Source organism: Cydia strobilella, chromosome 15 (genome assembly GCF_947568885.1).
Source record: "Cydia strobilella chromosome 15, ilCydStro3.1, whole genome shotgun sequence".
NCBI classification, from domain to species: domain Eukaryota; kingdom Metazoa; phylum Arthropoda; class Insecta; order Lepidoptera; family Tortricidae; genus Cydia; species Cydia strobilella.
In genome coordinates this window covers 15,838,918-15,857,348 of record NC_086055.1, presented here as the reverse complement: position 1 = coordinate 15,857,348, position 18,431 = coordinate 15,838,918, and the positions used below count along the sequence as shown (strand labels likewise).

The 18,431-nt window shown below is 43.7% G+C and overlaps 1 protein-coding gene across 1 annotated transcript in view; it reads left to right on the top strand.

The window, feature by feature from the left end:
- Positions 1-18,431, top strand: part of LOC134747665 (disheveled-associated activator of morphogenesis 1) — a 108,397-nt gene that overhangs the window by 82,204 nt on the left and 7,762 nt on the right. The window contains exons 15-18 of the mRNA XM_063682273.1: positions 8,852-8,991; positions 10,679-10,840; positions 13,924-14,103; positions 18,199-18,322. Of these exons, the coding sequence (XP_063538343.1) occupies positions 8,852-8,991; positions 10,679-10,840; positions 13,924-14,103; positions 18,199-18,322 (606 nt within the window). The remainder of the gene's footprint in view (positions 1-8,851; positions 8,992-10,678; positions 10,841-13,923; positions 14,104-18,198; positions 18,323-18,431) is intronic.

The following is an 18,431-nucleotide window of genomic DNA, read 5'->3' as shown; positions in this document are numbered from 1 at the left end:
TGCGGGTCAAACTGAGAACCTCCTTTTTTTAAGGCGGTTAAAAATTAGCAAACTCAAAATTGACGCTTCCAAAAAAATATAATTATCACTTCGATTATAGCACAATCGGAATATGACTAACCTCGAAATCTCTAGAACAGTCCTGAAATTTGGTATTGTAACTTAGATATAAATAGTTGTAAATATGAAATACTGTGTTTGACATGTAAAACTATGTTTGGACTAGTTAGGAGGTAAACGTATCAAAAGTCCCCGCCCGTAACCCTGGTGCCGGTTCATTTATGGTATCAACATTGACACCATTCCTACAGTATACAGAATACAGTATGTAGAAATAGAATATTTTAACAAAACAACTAACTCTCTTTTAAAAACATTTTCACAAAAAAGACAAATCACAGGTTCTATTCCTCAGGGCAGTGTTTTAGGCTGCATCCTATTCTTAATCTACATTAACGATCTGGCAAAAATAATAAATACCGAATATACAAAATGTTTCCTATATGCCGATGATATATCTATAGTATTCCCTTGTTCAAACAGTAACAATCTAACTCATAAGTTAAATAATATTTTTGATACCGTAATTCAATGGCTCAGCGATCATAATCTACAACTAAACCTAAAAAAGACAAATTTAATTCAATTTCGACCCCATCAACGAACCCCATTAAATTTTGATTTCACTTACCTAGATACCCAAATTCAACCAATAAAGCACTGCAATCTCCTCGGCATAGTCATTGACGAGAATATCAATTGGAAAATGCATATAGATAAAATTAGCTTGAAAATATCATGCTTTGCTTATGCCCTCAGAAATATTAAAAAAACCACAGGGTTAAAAACGGCTCTTAGTGCTTATCATGCATTTACCCAGACATGGCTCCAATACGGGATCAATTTGTGGGGTAATAGCACAAATAGTGCAGATTTATTCATATTACAAAAAAGGTGTATTAGAATATTAAGTAATATAAAAAACCAAGAAAGCTGCCGACCGTACTTTAAAAAATTTAATATTTTAACTCTACCATCCCTCTATATATTAGAAACATGTAAATTTGTAAGAAAACATCCTGACCTATATTTAAAAGCTAAAGATCGTCATAATACTTGTACCTTAAATTTAAGACACCAAAATAAAATAGCCCTTCCCGCCAGTAACTTACAAATAAGTAATAAGAGCCCCTATAATATGTCAATAAGAATTTTCAATAGTCTCCCAAAGGAAATAGCGGGAGAGCAAAAATATGATAAATTTGTTAACTGCTTGAAAAATTATTTAACGAGTAATTGTTTTTATTCTATACAAGAATATTTTGATTGTAATAAATACCATAAATAGACATATAAGTAATACATAGCTTAGATAGGTATAACTTTTGTGTAATGTTATCTCTGTGTTTAATTTACATATGTATTAGTTTAGAGTAGATAGATAAAATTGCAATACCCTTACAGGGTGTCATGTTGTGATACATTATCGATTAAGAACATCTGTAATTTTACCAATGTGAAAGCAATAAATATATTATTATTATTATTATTTGTATCTCCTTGGATATCACGGGCCTATAAATCCCGGTCTTTTTAAGGGCTTGCGTGGGGATATAGATCCAACACGTAGAGGCCCCTTGGAGAGCTTTAATGTCATGTAGAACGCCTGCTGGAACCCGTTCACAGGCGCAACAATAGACACCCATGAACCGGTCGCAGCAGGCATTGGGACTATTGCAGAAAAAGTGAACAGTATACCGGTCTATGGATTGAAGTTTGGGTGGACAATGAGACTGGGCTATTGTAAAGAACTCCGGACACCTGCCATAACAATGTTAAAACACGTTATCGAGGCAGGTGGTGACTTGCCGCTGACTAGATGGGCCTCTGAAACTGCCGTCGTGAAGACGACCAGGAGCAACACCGGTGTGAGCGGCTCAGGGGTGTCGAGAGGTGTGCGCCGCTTTCTACCCAGTGGCTGTTACCAGCCACTGTGCCAACTCGCGTCTTATGCATCTTTCACTTCCACCCCTGGAGCATATAGCTCTTACGACTCCCCTCTGGACGGCCAATGAAGGCAAGCCAGAGCTGAGAGTCCTGCGGGTCCCCTTGGGGTCCACTCCGACCGACGAAGACACGCCGGAGACGGAGACCCTGACCGACTCTCCGGAGCACTCGGGTCCGTGGGGTCGTCACTCCCCAACAGCTCGCCACAAGCTGCCCTGCGGGCTTATTATTATTATTATTATAAGTAAATTATTATTATTATTATTTTTTGTTTTGATTTTTCTCCTTTTTAGGGGGTATTATATTTATTATGCGGGCCATGGCCAAGCATAAGAAATAATTATTAAGTGGTGTTTTCTGTTATTGTAGATGAAGTCAAAAATTTCCTAGTTATTCGGCATGTGTTTAGGATTGTAGCTTTTTGTAGGGTATGTATGATTTGGGTTGGCATGTGCAGGGTTTCCAGGCTGTTACTTAATGTTTTAGGGACAACTCCTGTGGTCGACATTACTATGGGGACTATATGTACAGTGGTGGCTTGCCACTGGCGCCTGAGTTCTATCGCTAAATCTCTATATTTTGCTAATTTTTCGTTGATTGTGGACTGGATGTTGTGTGTTCGGGATTGCTATGTCAATTAAGAAAATGGTTTTTGTGGTCTTATCAAAGAATGTTATGTCTGGTCTATTAAAGTGAACTGTTCGGTCGGTAATAATTGTGCGGTCCCAGTATAGTTTGTGTTGCCTATTTTCGTGGATTATGGATGGTTTATACTTATAATATGGTAGTTGTTTTTCTACGAATTTGTATTTATAAGCTAGGTACTGGTGAATTATGGATGCGACTTGATCGTGGCGGTGTTTATAATCTGTCTGAACTATGGTTTTGCATGCACCTGTTATATGTTGGATCGTTTCCGGGGCACTATTGCAATGTCTACATGAATCACTTTGATGGGCTAATTCTTTGGTTATGTGTTTCCTGTAATTTCGGGTGGCAATGACTTGGTCTTGTATGGCTAGCATAAAGGCTTCTGTCTCCGGGAAGAGTTCGCCTCGCTTCAGCCAAGAATTTGACAATTCTCTGTCGACAAATTCTTGGTTGAGATCGGCTATATGTCTACCATGAAGCGCTTTCTGTGCCCAGTCTGTTGTTTTCTGTTGTACACTGACTGTTTGTTCGTTGCTCTGCGTGGTTCTGTCTTGTAGGTTAAGGGGTGTATAACGGTTATCTATTTCAACTGTGTATGTGTGTAACTGTGATTGTTCGGCTTTTGAATGAAAGTAGCGTCGGAGTGTCGTTATTTGTTTATTATGCAAGTTCTGTAAATCTATCAGGCCTCTTCCTCCTACTTGCCGTGGCAAAGTTAGCCTTTGAGTACAGGATTTTGGATGATGCTTTCGGTGCTTTGTTAGGTTTGTATTGATGATGCGTTGCAGGTTTTTAAGGTTTGATTGTGCCCAACTTATTATACCAAATGAATATGTAAGAACCGGAATGACGAAAGTGTTTATGGCTTTTATGGTATTTTTTGAATTAAGGTGAGATTTTAGGATACCAGAAAGTCTGTGTTTAAATTTCCGAGTGAGTTCCTGTTTTGTCTGCTTTTGATGAATCTGGCCGGATTGATGAAAACCTAAGTATTTATATACATCTTGCTCGGTCATGGGGTCTATTTGATCTCCTGTGTCTAAGGTATAAGGGTTACTTTGAATTTGGCCTCTATGTATCGAATAAACTTTGCATTTGTCTACACCAAATTGCATGCCTATATCCTTAGAAAATTCTTGAGTAATGTCAGCCAGTTGGAACAGTTCTGTAATATTATCAGCAAAAAGTTTAATGTCATCTACGTACATGAGATGAGATAATGTGTGATACGATTCATCGTATTTAAGTCTGAAACCTATCTTCGCCTGGTCCAACAGTTCAGACAGTGGATTCAAGGCCATACAGAACCACAATGGGCTCAAAGCATCCCCTTGGAAGATGCCTCTACGAATACGAATCGGTTCAATAATTGATTGTTCTTGTTGCTTTAAAGTTAATGTAGTCTGCCAATTGTTCATAGCTGTTTGTAGGAATTGAATTAATGAAGGGTGAATTTTATAGCGTTTTAAAATGTATATGAGCCAGCTATGGGGTACTGAGTCGAATGCTTTTCGGTAATCTATATACATAGCGTGAAAGTTTTGTTTACGTTTCGAAGCGTACTTCATGACTACTGCATCTATGATCAATTGCTCTTTACACCCCTGGCTATTTTTCCTACAGCCTTTTTGCTGCTCTTTGAGTATACTATTTCGTGATAGGTGGGTATAAATTGTTTCACTGATGCATGCTGTTAGGATTTTGTAAATGGTTTGTAAGCAGGTAATTGGCCGGTATTTTGCAGGGTTAGAAGTATCATTATCTTTGGGTAGCAAGTAGGTGCGGCCCTGTGTAATAAATGTAGGCATTGTGTGAGGAGATTGAATAAACTGGTTTAAGAATTTATGAACAAACGGGTGTGTATAGGTGAGTTTTTTGTACCAGAAGTTATGTATATTATCTGTTCCAGGAGATTTCCAGTTAAACCGCTGAACCGATTTCGTTGAAATTTGGTATATAGATAGTTTGAGTCTCGGGACAGTACATAGGATAGAATAGGATTACATAGGATAGTTTTAATAACCAAAATCAACTTTTGAGGGTGTGAAAAGTGGGGTGGCAGATGGTATGATTTAGATTCATATTTATTTATTTAAGGATAAAAATTACACTATAAATTTGCATCAATGTCAAAATTATGCTTATCTTCTTATCATGATCGTCAAACATTACATACTAAAAAATATAAAATATAAATATAATAGTATATGTGGGGGATCAATAACCGCTGAACCAATTTAAATAATATTTGGGATGGTCTAAATGTTTGATTTAGTTGAAAATGATACCAATCATGACTTCAAACCTAAACTTAAACAGTATTAACCTCAGGAATTCAACTTCGGCGAAGAAGCTGAATTTCCCTCACACCAAATTTCACACCTTCAAAGTATGATTTTTAAGATAAAAACTTTCTTGTGTCCTGTCTCGGGACTTAAAACATCTCTACAAATTTCAACTAAACCGATTTAGCGGTTTGTGAAGAGGAGTTAAAAAAAAGGAATTTGTTTAAAGTTTATATGTTTTTACTTCGGAATGGTGTGAATGTGATACCATAAATGAATTTGGCACTCCCGATTAATACGAAAACGATACCAAACATGGCCTAGTAGCTTCATTGATGTAGATATCAAGATAAAATTTAGAGCCCCAAATAAACTTTCAATAGAGAATATCTCGAAGCGAAGACTATTCACGATATAAAAAAAAATGACTGAATTAAACTTGTAGCTAATTTAATCAGCTTTCGTTTTGTTTAAGTAGTCATGTCGCTAAGACGCAAGGTGTCCAAGATATGTGAAAAACCGAAAAACATAACCTCCAAACCACCCTCTCCCCCCCGGCACCAGGGTTACGGATGGGGACTTTTGATATGTTCATCTCCTAACTAGTCCAAACAAAGTTACTTAGTCAAAAATTGTATTCCTAGCATTTCCCTCTATACCTTCTTATTGCTTGGCTTACGGAAAAAATACATCTTGTTATAGAAAATATATACCCTTTCAGGGGATATTCTTTTAGGGGTCATACGTTAATTACATCACACGTTTAAGGGGGAGGGGGAAAAGAAGAAAATGTGACATGTTGTGACAAGGGGGAGAGGAGTCACTTTAACTTGTACAGTACAGTTAAATAACAAGTTTTTGGAACGATAAGTGTTTTTATTCTTTTAATTTTCTTTTCTAATCAGTAGACCCCGTTATCTTGTCGCACTGACATTTCTTTTTAGTAAAGCGTGAATGTTTTTTTATCGACTATCTCAATATCGAGGTTTATATAATGCAAAAAGTATATGCTCAATCTTAATGAATTTTTTTGATCTCACACAATCGGGTTCGCCAATCAGTCCTGTTACGTTTAAGGACCATAATACTGAATGAAGACATTACTGTAGGACTGATGGGCGAGATAGAAAACTGTGAATAAAATTTCACGTTTTCTCCATAGTAAATGTGTGAAAAAAGTTTTATTTAATTTGTGGCTTTTTAATACATTACCGTAAGTTTACCCCTAGGAAACTATTGATAGTGGCTAGGAATGGAATCGATTGGCATAAAAAATAAAATGTGAAAAATAAAAGTTATTTTCATACTAATTGTATGGGAAAAGTTTTCCTCGGCTTGTGGCTTTTCTAGCCGTTTATTTTTTTTTGGTCCCATAGAAAGTTTTGATCCTGGATAGGAATGGGATCGATTGGCACCAAAAAAAAGTTTGTCAAAAATTACCTTTTTCTCTCAACCTGTATGTATTTTCCAAAATCTGTAAACGCCATCATGTCAGTGCCACAAGATAACGGGGTCTACTAATCAGTTTTGGTTTTAAAATTGCTAACACATCTTTTGTCAAAAATATTTTGATAAAATATTAATAATACTTAATTCGATTTGCCGATTTTGTTGAAAAAATGTGATGTCACACCAAATGTGACAAGGAGGGAGAGGGGAAAAAAACCTAGAATTTTGTGTGACGTCATTAAGAAAATATGATTTTACTTTCAGCATTCTCTCAAGTCGGCTGTATTATTTTTTCTTTAATAAAACAAGTGTAAACAGGTTGTGAAAGGCAAGAGGAATCTACCGATACGTGATTTAAAAAAATCCGCCCAGTATCCTGAGCTACAGGGTGTATTGATTATCAGTATTTAAACTCATAACCCTACTCATAAACTCCTGAAAGGGTGTAAGCGCTAAATCTGGATTCAGCAATTATTTTCTATTACAATATGTATTTTTTCCGCAAAGATATCTAGGACTTTTTTGTGTAGAATTTAATAAGCTTTAATGTTGCTTTACACCATCTATTCATAGATAACGTATATTTAGAATAAAACGCAAATTTCTCCAGGATGGTACACATTTTCTAAGATGGCTGTGATTTCTCGAGGTCCCTAAAATGTCAAATAGTGTGGACATGAAAAAGAGACCTTTAATTAACATATGTACTAAATTTCATGACTGTCCAAGAGATTTCGAGGTTAGTCCTAATCCGATTGTGCTATTATGGGTGAAAATCGTTCTGGAAGTTCATTTTATGCCATTTTATATCTTGAGTATGTTTAACACGAAGAGGCTTTTATGTGCCTAAGTGACTGTAAGATTCAGAAGCTATGCACATGTGGTCACAATTAATCGAACAAAATATTTTCAACATTTGTTATAATTTTTATTTAATTTAGAAACTAAGGAAACGAGAGCGTTCCCAATTATCCCTTGCATTCTCAATGATTCCTACTACATACTGATTGAAAATACAATATGTTTTTCTTTGTACATTGTTATACGCATATCCCGTGAGATAAAAAAAAGTTCCTTGAAAAGTGAAACTAAATTGAAAATCTGTCAGTGTTTCCATTTCCCCCGCGGACTGTTTCCGACTACCCCATATGGTTTCGGGTAAAAAGGAACGGCAAGGTTTTTGTTTTCGCCCAAATTTAGTAGGATAACATTAACTTATTTTGGTAAAATTAGATAAACCGACAACCACACTAACGGTTAGCATAACAGTAAATTCGGCTTTTATATATTTTTAGAGCGTTTGAAGTGTTCCCAATTCCCCCACTCTCCCCTACCAGGTCCAGAATAAAATAATACAAAATACATACCTATTATTACGAACGTCACCAACAGGTACCAATTTACTTACTCAGCACTAGTTGAACCATTATTTATCACCTTATGGGCATTTGACGCTTCAGGTAAAAGTCTATCTTCTGAAATCATCATAGTTAATTATTAATTGTTAATTAATTTCTACTCGGCCTGCAATATGAAATAGTACTTAGTACTGCTACTGTAAGGACTTGGTTATTGGTTATTGAAACAACGACATCATAAGGCAGAAAAACGCAAGGGTTATCTATGGCATAACAAGTACCCTTCACACTGACGGTGACGGGCTTAATGATAATGTATTAAACTTAAATGTTATAATCTTATCATTTTGGTAAATCAATGATGAAGCACTAATAATTTATAAATAATAATTTTAATATGAAATCATTGCAAAATTATTACCTACCAATCCAAGTTTTGAACTGGTAGTGGTAATTAACGAAGATTTCTGGAGACCCTTTAGAAAACCAAATCTGGCTTGACCTCCGATTAGGTGTTACATGTACGAATCAAGGGATCAAATTTTACCGGTTTTGGTTTGTAAGCTAAACCGGGTACACTATGTTTTGTGAATTAGATACCCTTACGATATTGCCACCTGTCGAGCTAATTAGACACTACTAAGTTAGGTCACCTGTGTTAAAGCGACATCTTGTTGGTTATGATTAAACCTAACCTCGCCATCTTGTTTTACATGGATAGTGTAAAGATCACTCACACAAACAAGCGTTAGAGCAAAATCTTCTCAATTTTCAAATGTATTTTTCAATAATATTATTGAATAACTGGTCATTATTCGTAATTACGCATAGATAAATGGATATGGACTACCAAAACATGGTTTAAAGTGCACAAAATGTACGTATTAAGAGAAAAACTGCCAATAAAATTGTATGAAATTCGCACAAGGAGATCCACCTTAAGTTTGAAACGTGACTCAATAACCTGACGCTAATTTTCCTTTAACCAGTTACAATGTATCGTCTGGAAACAACTTGTTCAGAACCTGTTACCATCTTACATTATGTTTAGTTTGTTACCTTCGTGTCCTCTATTCATCACCATTCTCTGTTCGTTTCCAGAATGAGGGTTCAGTAGAAGACCTAAGACAACTAGGTTCAAAACCTCGCACGAAGATCCTATCAGTCATAGACGGTCGCCGCGCTCAGAACTGCACCATCCTGCTGTCCAAACTAAAGATGTCCGACGAGGAGATATGCCGGTAAGTGGAATCATCATCATCATATACCTATTTAACAGTTAGACTTGTCGGTGGAGCCGTTAAGCGTTGGTGGCCTAGCTGTAAGAGCGTGCGACTTTCAAACCGGAGGTCGCGGGTTCAAACCGGTACCAATGAGGTTTTCGGAACTTATGTACGAAATAACATTTGATATTTACCAGTTGCTTTTCGGTGAAGGAAAACATCGTGAGGAAACCGGACTAATCCCAATAAGGCATAGTTTCCCCTCTGGGTTGGAAGGTCAGATGGCACAGTCGCTTTCGTAGAAACTAAGTGCCTACGTCAATTCTTGGGATTAGTTGTCAAAGCGGACCCCAGGCTCCCATGCACGGCTCCCATGAGCCGGTATAACGCGAGGAAGAAGAAGACTTATCTTATCTTATCTTATAGTTTCGGGGGCCCTTACGGATACACTTCGACCCATAGGGATCTTTTGTGCAGTTACCCCCTAGGAAAGATCCGTCCGCTACTCAAGAGCCTTCCCCACCATCTCCATATGCCGGATGATGGACCTTATGGGTAGCTTTTTGAATTCCTTTGGTACCAGGTAGCCTGTTCCAAAGTCCTTCATTCTTTGTCTGGCAAGGGCGTGACATTCACACATAAGGTGTTTTATTGTCTCTTCCTCTTCGCCACACATACGACAATCGGTGTTGTCAGCGTGACCCATCTTGGCCAGGATTCCCTTGACCCCGTAATGGCCAGTAAACACCCCCGTTATTGTTTGGAGTTGCCGTTTGCTAAGTTTCCAAAGCTTTTTGCTCCAACTAGAGTCTACCCCTTGTATAAAGAGCTTTGAGTGCTTTAGACCCGTCAGACTGTCCCATTCTTCCTGGTGTTTGGTCTTAGTAAGGTCTTTGACAGCCGTTGTGATGGTTCCCTGTGAGAGCCCCACGAATAGACTTGTCGGTGGAGCGGTTTCCATGTATGTCGGTCCTCTGCCTTCTCCTTGACAGCCTGATACGACACGACGTTGTTTTTCCTTCACTTGATCTATCTACCTCCTTGATCTCCGTCTCCGTCTTCGTGCCTCAACTCTCCCTTCAATTATGTTTTTGATAAATTCGTCGTGTCGTAGCAAGCCAAGCATCTTTCCTCGGAAAGCTCCTCCGTAAGCTTTTTAGGGTTCTGTACCCAAAGGGTAATAACGGGACCCTATTACTAAGACTCCATTGTCCGTCTGTCTGTCTGTCCGTCTGTCTGTCAACAGGCTGTATCTCATGAACCGTGATAGCTAGACAGTTGAAATTTTCACAGATGATGTATTTCTGTTGCCGCTATAACAACAAATACTAAAAAGTACAGATACCCTCGGTGGACGAGTCCGACTCGCACTTGTCCGGTTTTTTCTGCAGTTAAGATGACCAACTAACATGTACATTTCCCATATACCTAGCATTACATAGATCAGCTATACGCGTGCGCCCGTGAGGGACAGAACATACGCAATGCGACAATATGATTGGTCGAGAAGATTTGTAGCCCACCATAATACTAAATTTACGGTGGGGAATAAATAAAAAATGTGAGACTGTGACAAGGACAAACAATAACAGCGCTTTCTCTGTTACTCCTACTGAAAGATACATAAGACTATCCCGTTCGGTCATTTCCCCCTACCCCTCATGACCGATCCAGTTAGACTAATAACATACATTTCCACTTTTAGAGCGATCCTGCGTATGGACAGCGGTGAACAGTTACCCATTGACATGGTAGAGCAGCTGGCCAAGTTCACGCCGAGCGCCGAGGAAGCGGCATTACTGGAGGAGCATCAAGACGAGCTCGACAACATGGCGCGCGCCGACCGCTTCCTTTACGAGATCTCCAAGTGAGTAGTACCGTGTGGTAGCAAGTGTTGCATAATGAATATTATAGTTGTCTAAAGTGTTGTATAATGAATATTTCAGTTCAGTAAATCGTCAGATTGCACAAACAAACAACAAACAGACAAAATATGCTGAGTGGGTGTCATACTTTAGCGTTATTTTTTTTTCATGTTTGTGTGTTTTTTTTCTTTATTGAAATTGAATTGAAATTATTATTTATCGACCATAATATTTCCTGGCGATAATCTAACATTAAAAAGTATGCCAAAATAGTTTTATTTGTCGGCTTGGAGGGGCGCGAAAGTATCTGGCTCGCGAGATAAACTAGTTAGGGCCAGTCGCACCGACCAATTTTAGCGAACTGATCAACGTCACTTAGCACTAGCAGTCAATTAGGTATGAAACTTCCCATACGATAAAATTTAGCGAACATTTTAATGGTGACAGACGGTTTGCACCAAACTATTTCTCATCGTTAAAGAGTTCGCTAAATCTTATTGTATGGAAAGTTTCATAGTAAACCGCCGGGTTGGGTGACGTTGATCAGTCTGTCAAGTGCGGATGGTGCAACTGGCACGGTCAGAAAAAGGCGGGTAGTCTATTTCGCGGCCGAGACATTATCGCGCCCCTCTAATGCTAGGCCTACTGGAAAGCCTTAATCTATATATATAAACGTAAAAGTCCTGACTAACTGACTGACTAACTGACTGACTCACTTAAATCAACGCCCACCCCAAACCGTTGGACTTAGTGTAAGGCCTGAGTGGACGCTCGAGTTGGGCGTGCAGCGGGGCGGGGCGTGCGGCGTGCATGTTAAACAAATGCAAACGTATAGGAGCGGCCTTAGTGCACGTGCACGCTGCTCACATCACTTGTGAGCCCGACGCCACGCTGCACGCCCCGCCGAACGCTCCGCTTTGAGCGTCCACTCAGGCCTTACACTTAGAGAGCTGAATTATTCACAATAGATAGCTTTTATGACGTTAGTATCCACTAAGAAGGGGTTTTTGAAAATTCATCCCTTAAGGTGGTGAAAAAGGGGTAGAAAGTTTGTATGGAGGTCAAAAATTTTTTTAAGTGCGCGACTTGAATCTTTGCATAAAGGCATGTTATTAGAATACAAGAAAAGTGATTTCAGCGTGTTTAAAGTTTGTTTGGAGATCAAATATTTTTTTGAGTGCGGGAATTGAATCTTTGTTTTATTAGAATACAAGAAAAGTAATTTAAGCGTTTTTAAATATTCATCCCCTAAAAGGGTTAAAAAGGGGTTCAAAGTGAATCTATTACAAATGCTTTGAAACTTCTTAGAAAGGCATTGTATAAGATTCCAAAAAAGTTATTTCAACGTTCTTAGAAATTGAATCCCTTAAGGGGTTAAAAAGGGGATGTAAGTTTATATGTGGTACAAATTTTCTTTTAAGCTAGGAACTTGAAACTTGGTGAAAAGGGCATTATATTAAAATAGACGAAAATTGATTATTACACCGTTTTTGAAAAGTTTGTATTAATAGTTTCGGGAGCGAATTTTTTTTTAAATAGTGGACTTGTAAATCTTCTAAGAGGGTCGAGAGGGATTATATCGGGAACAATTTTTTTCAGTTAGGGTCTTGAAACTTCGTAGTTTGTGAAAGACAAATTTCATGCGTTGTATAATTATTAACAAATGATTAACCGTCCCTACTGATATCTTTTGCTGCATAATGTTCTATATTATGCTCATGTAGAATATATAACCACCAACATACAAATCCACGCGTACGAAGTGGCGGGCAACAGCTAGTATTTGTATAGTTCGAAAAAAGAAACTAATTTGACTAGTAGTCAAATACTCTATGACTACTAGTTAAATCAGTTTCTTTTTTCGAACTGTCAAAACGATTTGTTACTATGGAATTTATATGAAATACTAGCATGTGACGTCACGATCAAATTGTTTACTCTTTATAGTTTTATACGGGTTTTAAAATAGAAATTGTGTCTAAAAATAACTGCCGTCTACGTCTCTCTTTTAATCTTTAGGTGCTTTATTTCTTGCACGGTGTAAAAATAGATTGTACAACAAGGGCATACATAAAGCGATCCATTTTTATCCGAGGCAATTTATTGGTTCGAGCGTAGCGAGGACCAATATAGTCGAGGATAAAAATTGACATTTATGCCTGAGTTATACACTCTGCTTTTCACTTCGAGTGTGAGTAAACTATACAAAAATATCCAATATTGTAAATTATTTTACCGTATTTATTCAAGACTAACCAACCAATCAACCAACCACCAAGGTGGAGACAACTTCATCACGCTGCACCGACAAGAGCCCACAGCTCTTAAATTGAATGATGATTCAAGACTAAAGTAAATAGAACTCGGTTGTGTCTCTGGCGGGGCGCGGGGTGCGGGGCGCGGGGTGCGGGGTGCGGGGCGCGGTGCGCGGGGCGCGGGGTGCGGGGTGCGGGGCGCGGGGCGCGGGGTGCGGGGTGCGGGGCGCGGGGTGCGGGGCGCGGGGTGCGGGGCGCGGGGCGCGGGGCGCAGGGCGCGGGGTGCGAGGCGCGGTGCGCGGGGCGCGGGGTGCGGGGTGCGGGGCGCGGTGCGCGGGGCGCGGGGTGCGGGGTGCGGGGCGCGGGGCGCGGGGCGCGGGGCGCGGGGCGCAGGGCGCGGGGCGCGGGGCGCGGGGTGCGGGGCGCGGGGTGCGGGGCGCGGGGCGCAGGGCGCGGGGCGCGGGGTGCGGGGCGCGGGGTGCGGGGCGCGGGGCGCGGGGCGCAGGGCGCAGGGCGCGGGGCGCGGGGTGCGAGGCGCGGTGCGCGGGGCGCGGGGTGCGGGGTGCGGGGCGCGGTGCGCGGGGCGCGCCGGGCGGGCTGGCAGGCAGTATGGCAGGTGCAGGACTGCGATCGCTGGCGGCGACGCGGGGCAATAAGGGTCGCAATAGATCATTTTACTGCACTGCTCTAGAACACGAGTCTACGCACGACTTAAAGTCGAACTTTACGAGCATGAAAAGTGAAAAATAATTTATTTGAAATACAGTCAAATATCCTATTATAGAAAAGGAAAATTATAATTGATAGGTAATTGTAATATTTTCCCCCAGAATCCCTCACTACTCGCAGCGCGTGCGCACGCTGCTGTTCAAGAAGAAGTTCTCCGCGGCGGCGGGCGAGGCGTCCGCGCGCGCCGCCACCGTGCTGCGCGCCGCGCGCGACATGACGCGCTCCCGCCGCCTGCGCGCGCTGCTCGAGGTCGTGCTAGCTCTGGGCAACTACATGAACAGGTACCTTTATATATAATGTGGCCGCCACCGTGCTGACATGACGCGCTCCCGCCGCCTGCGCGCGCTGCTCGAGGTCGTGCTAGCTCTGGGCAACTACATGAACAGGTACCTTTATATATAATGTGGCCGCCACCGTGCTGACATGACGCGCTCCCGCCGCCTGCGCGCGCTGCTCGAGGTCGTGCTAGCTCTGGGCAACTACATGAACAGGTACCTTTATATATAATGTGGCCGCCACCGTGCTGACATGACGCGCTCCCGCCGCCTGCGCGCGCTGCTCGAGGTCGTGCTAGCTCTGGGCAACTACATGAACAGGTACCTTTATATATAATGTGGCCGCCACCGTGCTGACATGACGCGCTCCCGCCGCCTGCGCGCGCTGCTCGAGGTCGTGCTAGCTCTGGGCAACTACATGAACAGGTACCTTTATATATAATGTGGCCGCCACCGTGCTGACATGACGCGCTCCCGCCGCCTGCGCGCGCTGCTCGAGGTCGTGCTAGCTCTGGGCAACTACATGAACAGGTACCTTTATATATAATGTGGCCGCCACCGTGCTGACATGACGCGCTCCCGCCGCCTGCGCGCGCTGCTCGAGGTCGTGCTAGCTCTGGGCAACTACATGAACAGGTACCTTTATATATAATGTGGCCGCCACCGTGCTGCGCGCCGCGCGCGACATGACGCGCTCCCGCCGCCTGCGCGCGCTGCTCGAGGTCGTGCTAGCTCTGGGCAACTACATGAACAGGTACCTTTATATATAATGTGGCCGCCACCGTGCTGCGCGCCGCGCGCGACATGACGCGCTCCCGCCGCCTGCGCGCGCTGCTCGAGGTCGTGCTAGCTCTGGGCAACTACATGAACAGGTACCTTTATATATAATGTGGCCGCCACCGTGCTGACATGACGCGCTCCCGCCGCCTGCGCGCGCTGCTCGAGGTCGTGCTAGCTCTGGGCAACTACATGAACAGGTACCTTTATATATAATGTGGCCGCCACCGTGCTGACATGACGCGCTCCCGCCGCCTGCGCGCGCTGCTCGAGGTCGTGCTAGCTCTGGGCAACTACATGAACAGGTACCTTTATATATAATGTGGCCGCCACCGTGCTGACATGACGCGCTCCCGCCGCCTGCGCGCGCTGCTCGAGGTCGTGCTAGCTCTGGGCAACTACATGAACAGGTACCTTTATATATAATGTGGCCGCCACCGTGCTGACATGACGCGCTCCCGCCGCCTGCGCGCGCTGCTCGAGGTCGTGCTAGCTCTGGGCAACTACATGAACAGGTACCTTTATATATAATGTGGCCGCCACCGTGCTGACATGACGCGCTCCCGCCGCCTGCGCGCGCTGCTCGAGGTCGTGCTAGCTCTGGGCAACTACATGAACAGGTACCTTTATATATAATGTGGCCGCCACCGTGCTGACATGACGCGCTCCCGCCGCCTGCGCGCGCTGCTCGAGGTCGTGCTAGCTCTGGGCAACTACATGAACAGGTACCTTTATATATAATGTGGCCGCCACCGTGCTGACATGACGCGCTCCCGCCGCCTGCGCGCGCTGCTCGAGGTCGTGCTAGCTCTGGGCAACTACATGAACAGGTACCTTTATATATAATGTGGCCGCCACCGTGCTGACATGACGCGCTCCCGCCGCCTGCGCGCGCTGCTCGAGGTCGTGCTAGCTCTGGGCAACTACATGAACAGGTACCTTTATATATAATGTGGCCGCCACCGTGCTGACATGACGCGCTCCCGCCGCCTGCGCGCGCTGCTCGAGGTCGTGCTAGCTCTGGGCAACTACATGAACAGGTACCTTTATATATAATGTGGCCGCCACCGTGCTGCGCGCCGCGCGCGACATGACGCGCTCCCGCCGCCTGCGCGCGCTGCTCGAGGTCGTGCTAGCTCTGGGCAACTACATGAACAGGTACCTTTATATATAATGTGGCCGCCACCGTGCTGACATGACGCGCTCCCGCCGCCTGCGCGCGCTGCTCGAGGTCGTGCTAGCTCTGGGCAACTACATGAACAGGTACCTTTATATATAATGTGGCCGCCACCGTGCTGACATGACGCGCTCCCGCCGCCTGCGCGCGCTGCTCGAGGTCGTGCTAGCTCTGGGCAACTACATGAACAGGTACCTTTATATATAATGTGGCCGCCACCGTGCTGACATGACGCGCTCCCGCCGCCTGCGCGCGCTGCTCGAGGTCGTGCTAGCTCTGGGCAACTACATGAACAGGTACCTTTATATATAATGTGGCCGCCACCGTGCTGCGCGCCGCGCGCGACATGACGCGCTCCCGCCGCCTGCGCGCGCTGCTCGAGGTCGTGCTAGCTCTGGGCAACTACATGAACAGGTACCTTTATATATAATGTGGCCGCCACCGTGCTGACATGACGCGCTCCCGCCGCCTGCGCGCGCTGCTCGAGGTCGTGCTAGCTCTGGGCAACTACATGAACAGGTACCTTTATATATAATGTGGCCGCCACCGTGCTGACATGACGCGCTCCCGCCGCCTGCGCGCGCTGCTCGAGGTCGTGCTAGCTCTGGGCAACTACATGAACAGGTACCTTTATATATAATGTGGCCGCCACCGTGCTGACATGACGCGCTCCCGCCGCCTGCGCGCGCTGCTCGAGGTCGTGCTAGCTCTGGGCAACTACATGAACAGGTACCTTTATATATAATGTGGCCGCCACCGTGCTGACATGACGCGCTCCCGCCGCCTGCGCGCGCTGCTCGAGGTCGTGCTAGCTCTGGGCAACTACATGAACAGGTACCTTTATATATAATGTGGCCGCCACCGTGCTGACATGACGCGCTCCCGCCGCCTGCGCGCGCTGCTCGAGGTCGTGCTAGCTCTGGGCAACTACATGAACAGGTAATATAGTGTCATCCACATGATCGCCTGTCAACGCAACCACCCGGCGATTCCCTTTGATGCGTGCCCAAAAAACCGACAACTCACTGGTCGCAGGCGATGATAGACGATGACTGGCGGGGTCTTCCGAGTATGCCCTCAACCACAGATTTAATATATACGCTAGATGACGCAAATACCACGATTTGTATTGAAACCGAGCGTACCGACTTTTTCATACAAAGTTTACGCATAATATAATTTTAAAATTACTTATCTGTGATAGGAAATATGATCTTGCCTTTGGGTGCTCGCAATTATTGGGCTGCTGCAGTTAATTATCATGCAATGAAGCATTTTTTAAGTTTTCACGAGCGTCCGGCTGCAACAACCGGCGGCGTGGACTGTAAAGTTCGACGGTCAACCTCGACGCTTGGTCGGGGTTCGGACACGCGAAGTAGATGCATTTGCATCTTCTATGGTATATTTATTTCTGTGCCCTCTACACTAGCGTGCCCGCCAGACATCGTCTATCATCGCCGATAGTGTAGAGGGGCCATAATGTGGGCTTTTAGTGGCACTTCGACTGACAGTAATTTTTTTTGATGTCTTCAAAGTACTTAGAGAAGTGTACCTTTACTAATAATACTGCTTGGTCGGGGTTCGGACACGCGAAGTAGATGCATTTGCATCTTCTATGGTATATTTATTTCTGTGCCCTCTACACTAGCGTGCCCGCCAGACATCGTCTATCATCGCCGATAGTGTAGAGGGGCCATAATGTGGGCTTTTAGTGGCACTTCGACTGACAGTAATTTTTTTTGATGTCTTCAAAGTACTTAGAGAAGTGTACCTTTACTAATAATACTAGACCGCCGATCCCCTTGACATGTGCGCGTAACCAAAACTCTGCTTCTTTTATTAGTTGACATCTAGCGTCAAATAGCGGATTTATCAGTACCGCTCCTTGATACTAGATGTCCCTAGTGTCGTGACAAACTAAAAGTCTATCGGTCGACAATTTAAATCTAATTTACAAGTGAAAAGAGTTGAAAATCGAGCTCCGGTTATAATATTAGGTGAAAACTGTTGAGCATTAGACTTTTAGTTTATTATTTTTGCTTTTTCCCATTTAAACGTAATTAATGGATGTTTTCCCAGGCGTTACACAAAATTCTATGCAATAATTGTTAAAATAACAGTAACTCAACCATGTGCTCTTCCTACAGAGGACCACGCGGCAACGCATCCGGTTTCCGGTTGTCGTCGCTCAACAAACTCGCCGACACCAAGTCCAGCGTCACGCGCAACACCACGCTCCTGCATTATCTCGTGGAGCTGCTGGAGACACAGGTATTATTTAATATCCAAAGAGGAAAATGAGGACTACGTTTGTATGAAGACGCGGTCACGTGATTTCCTCCCCTTTCCTCTTAAGTACAGCATAATGAACGTTACGGTT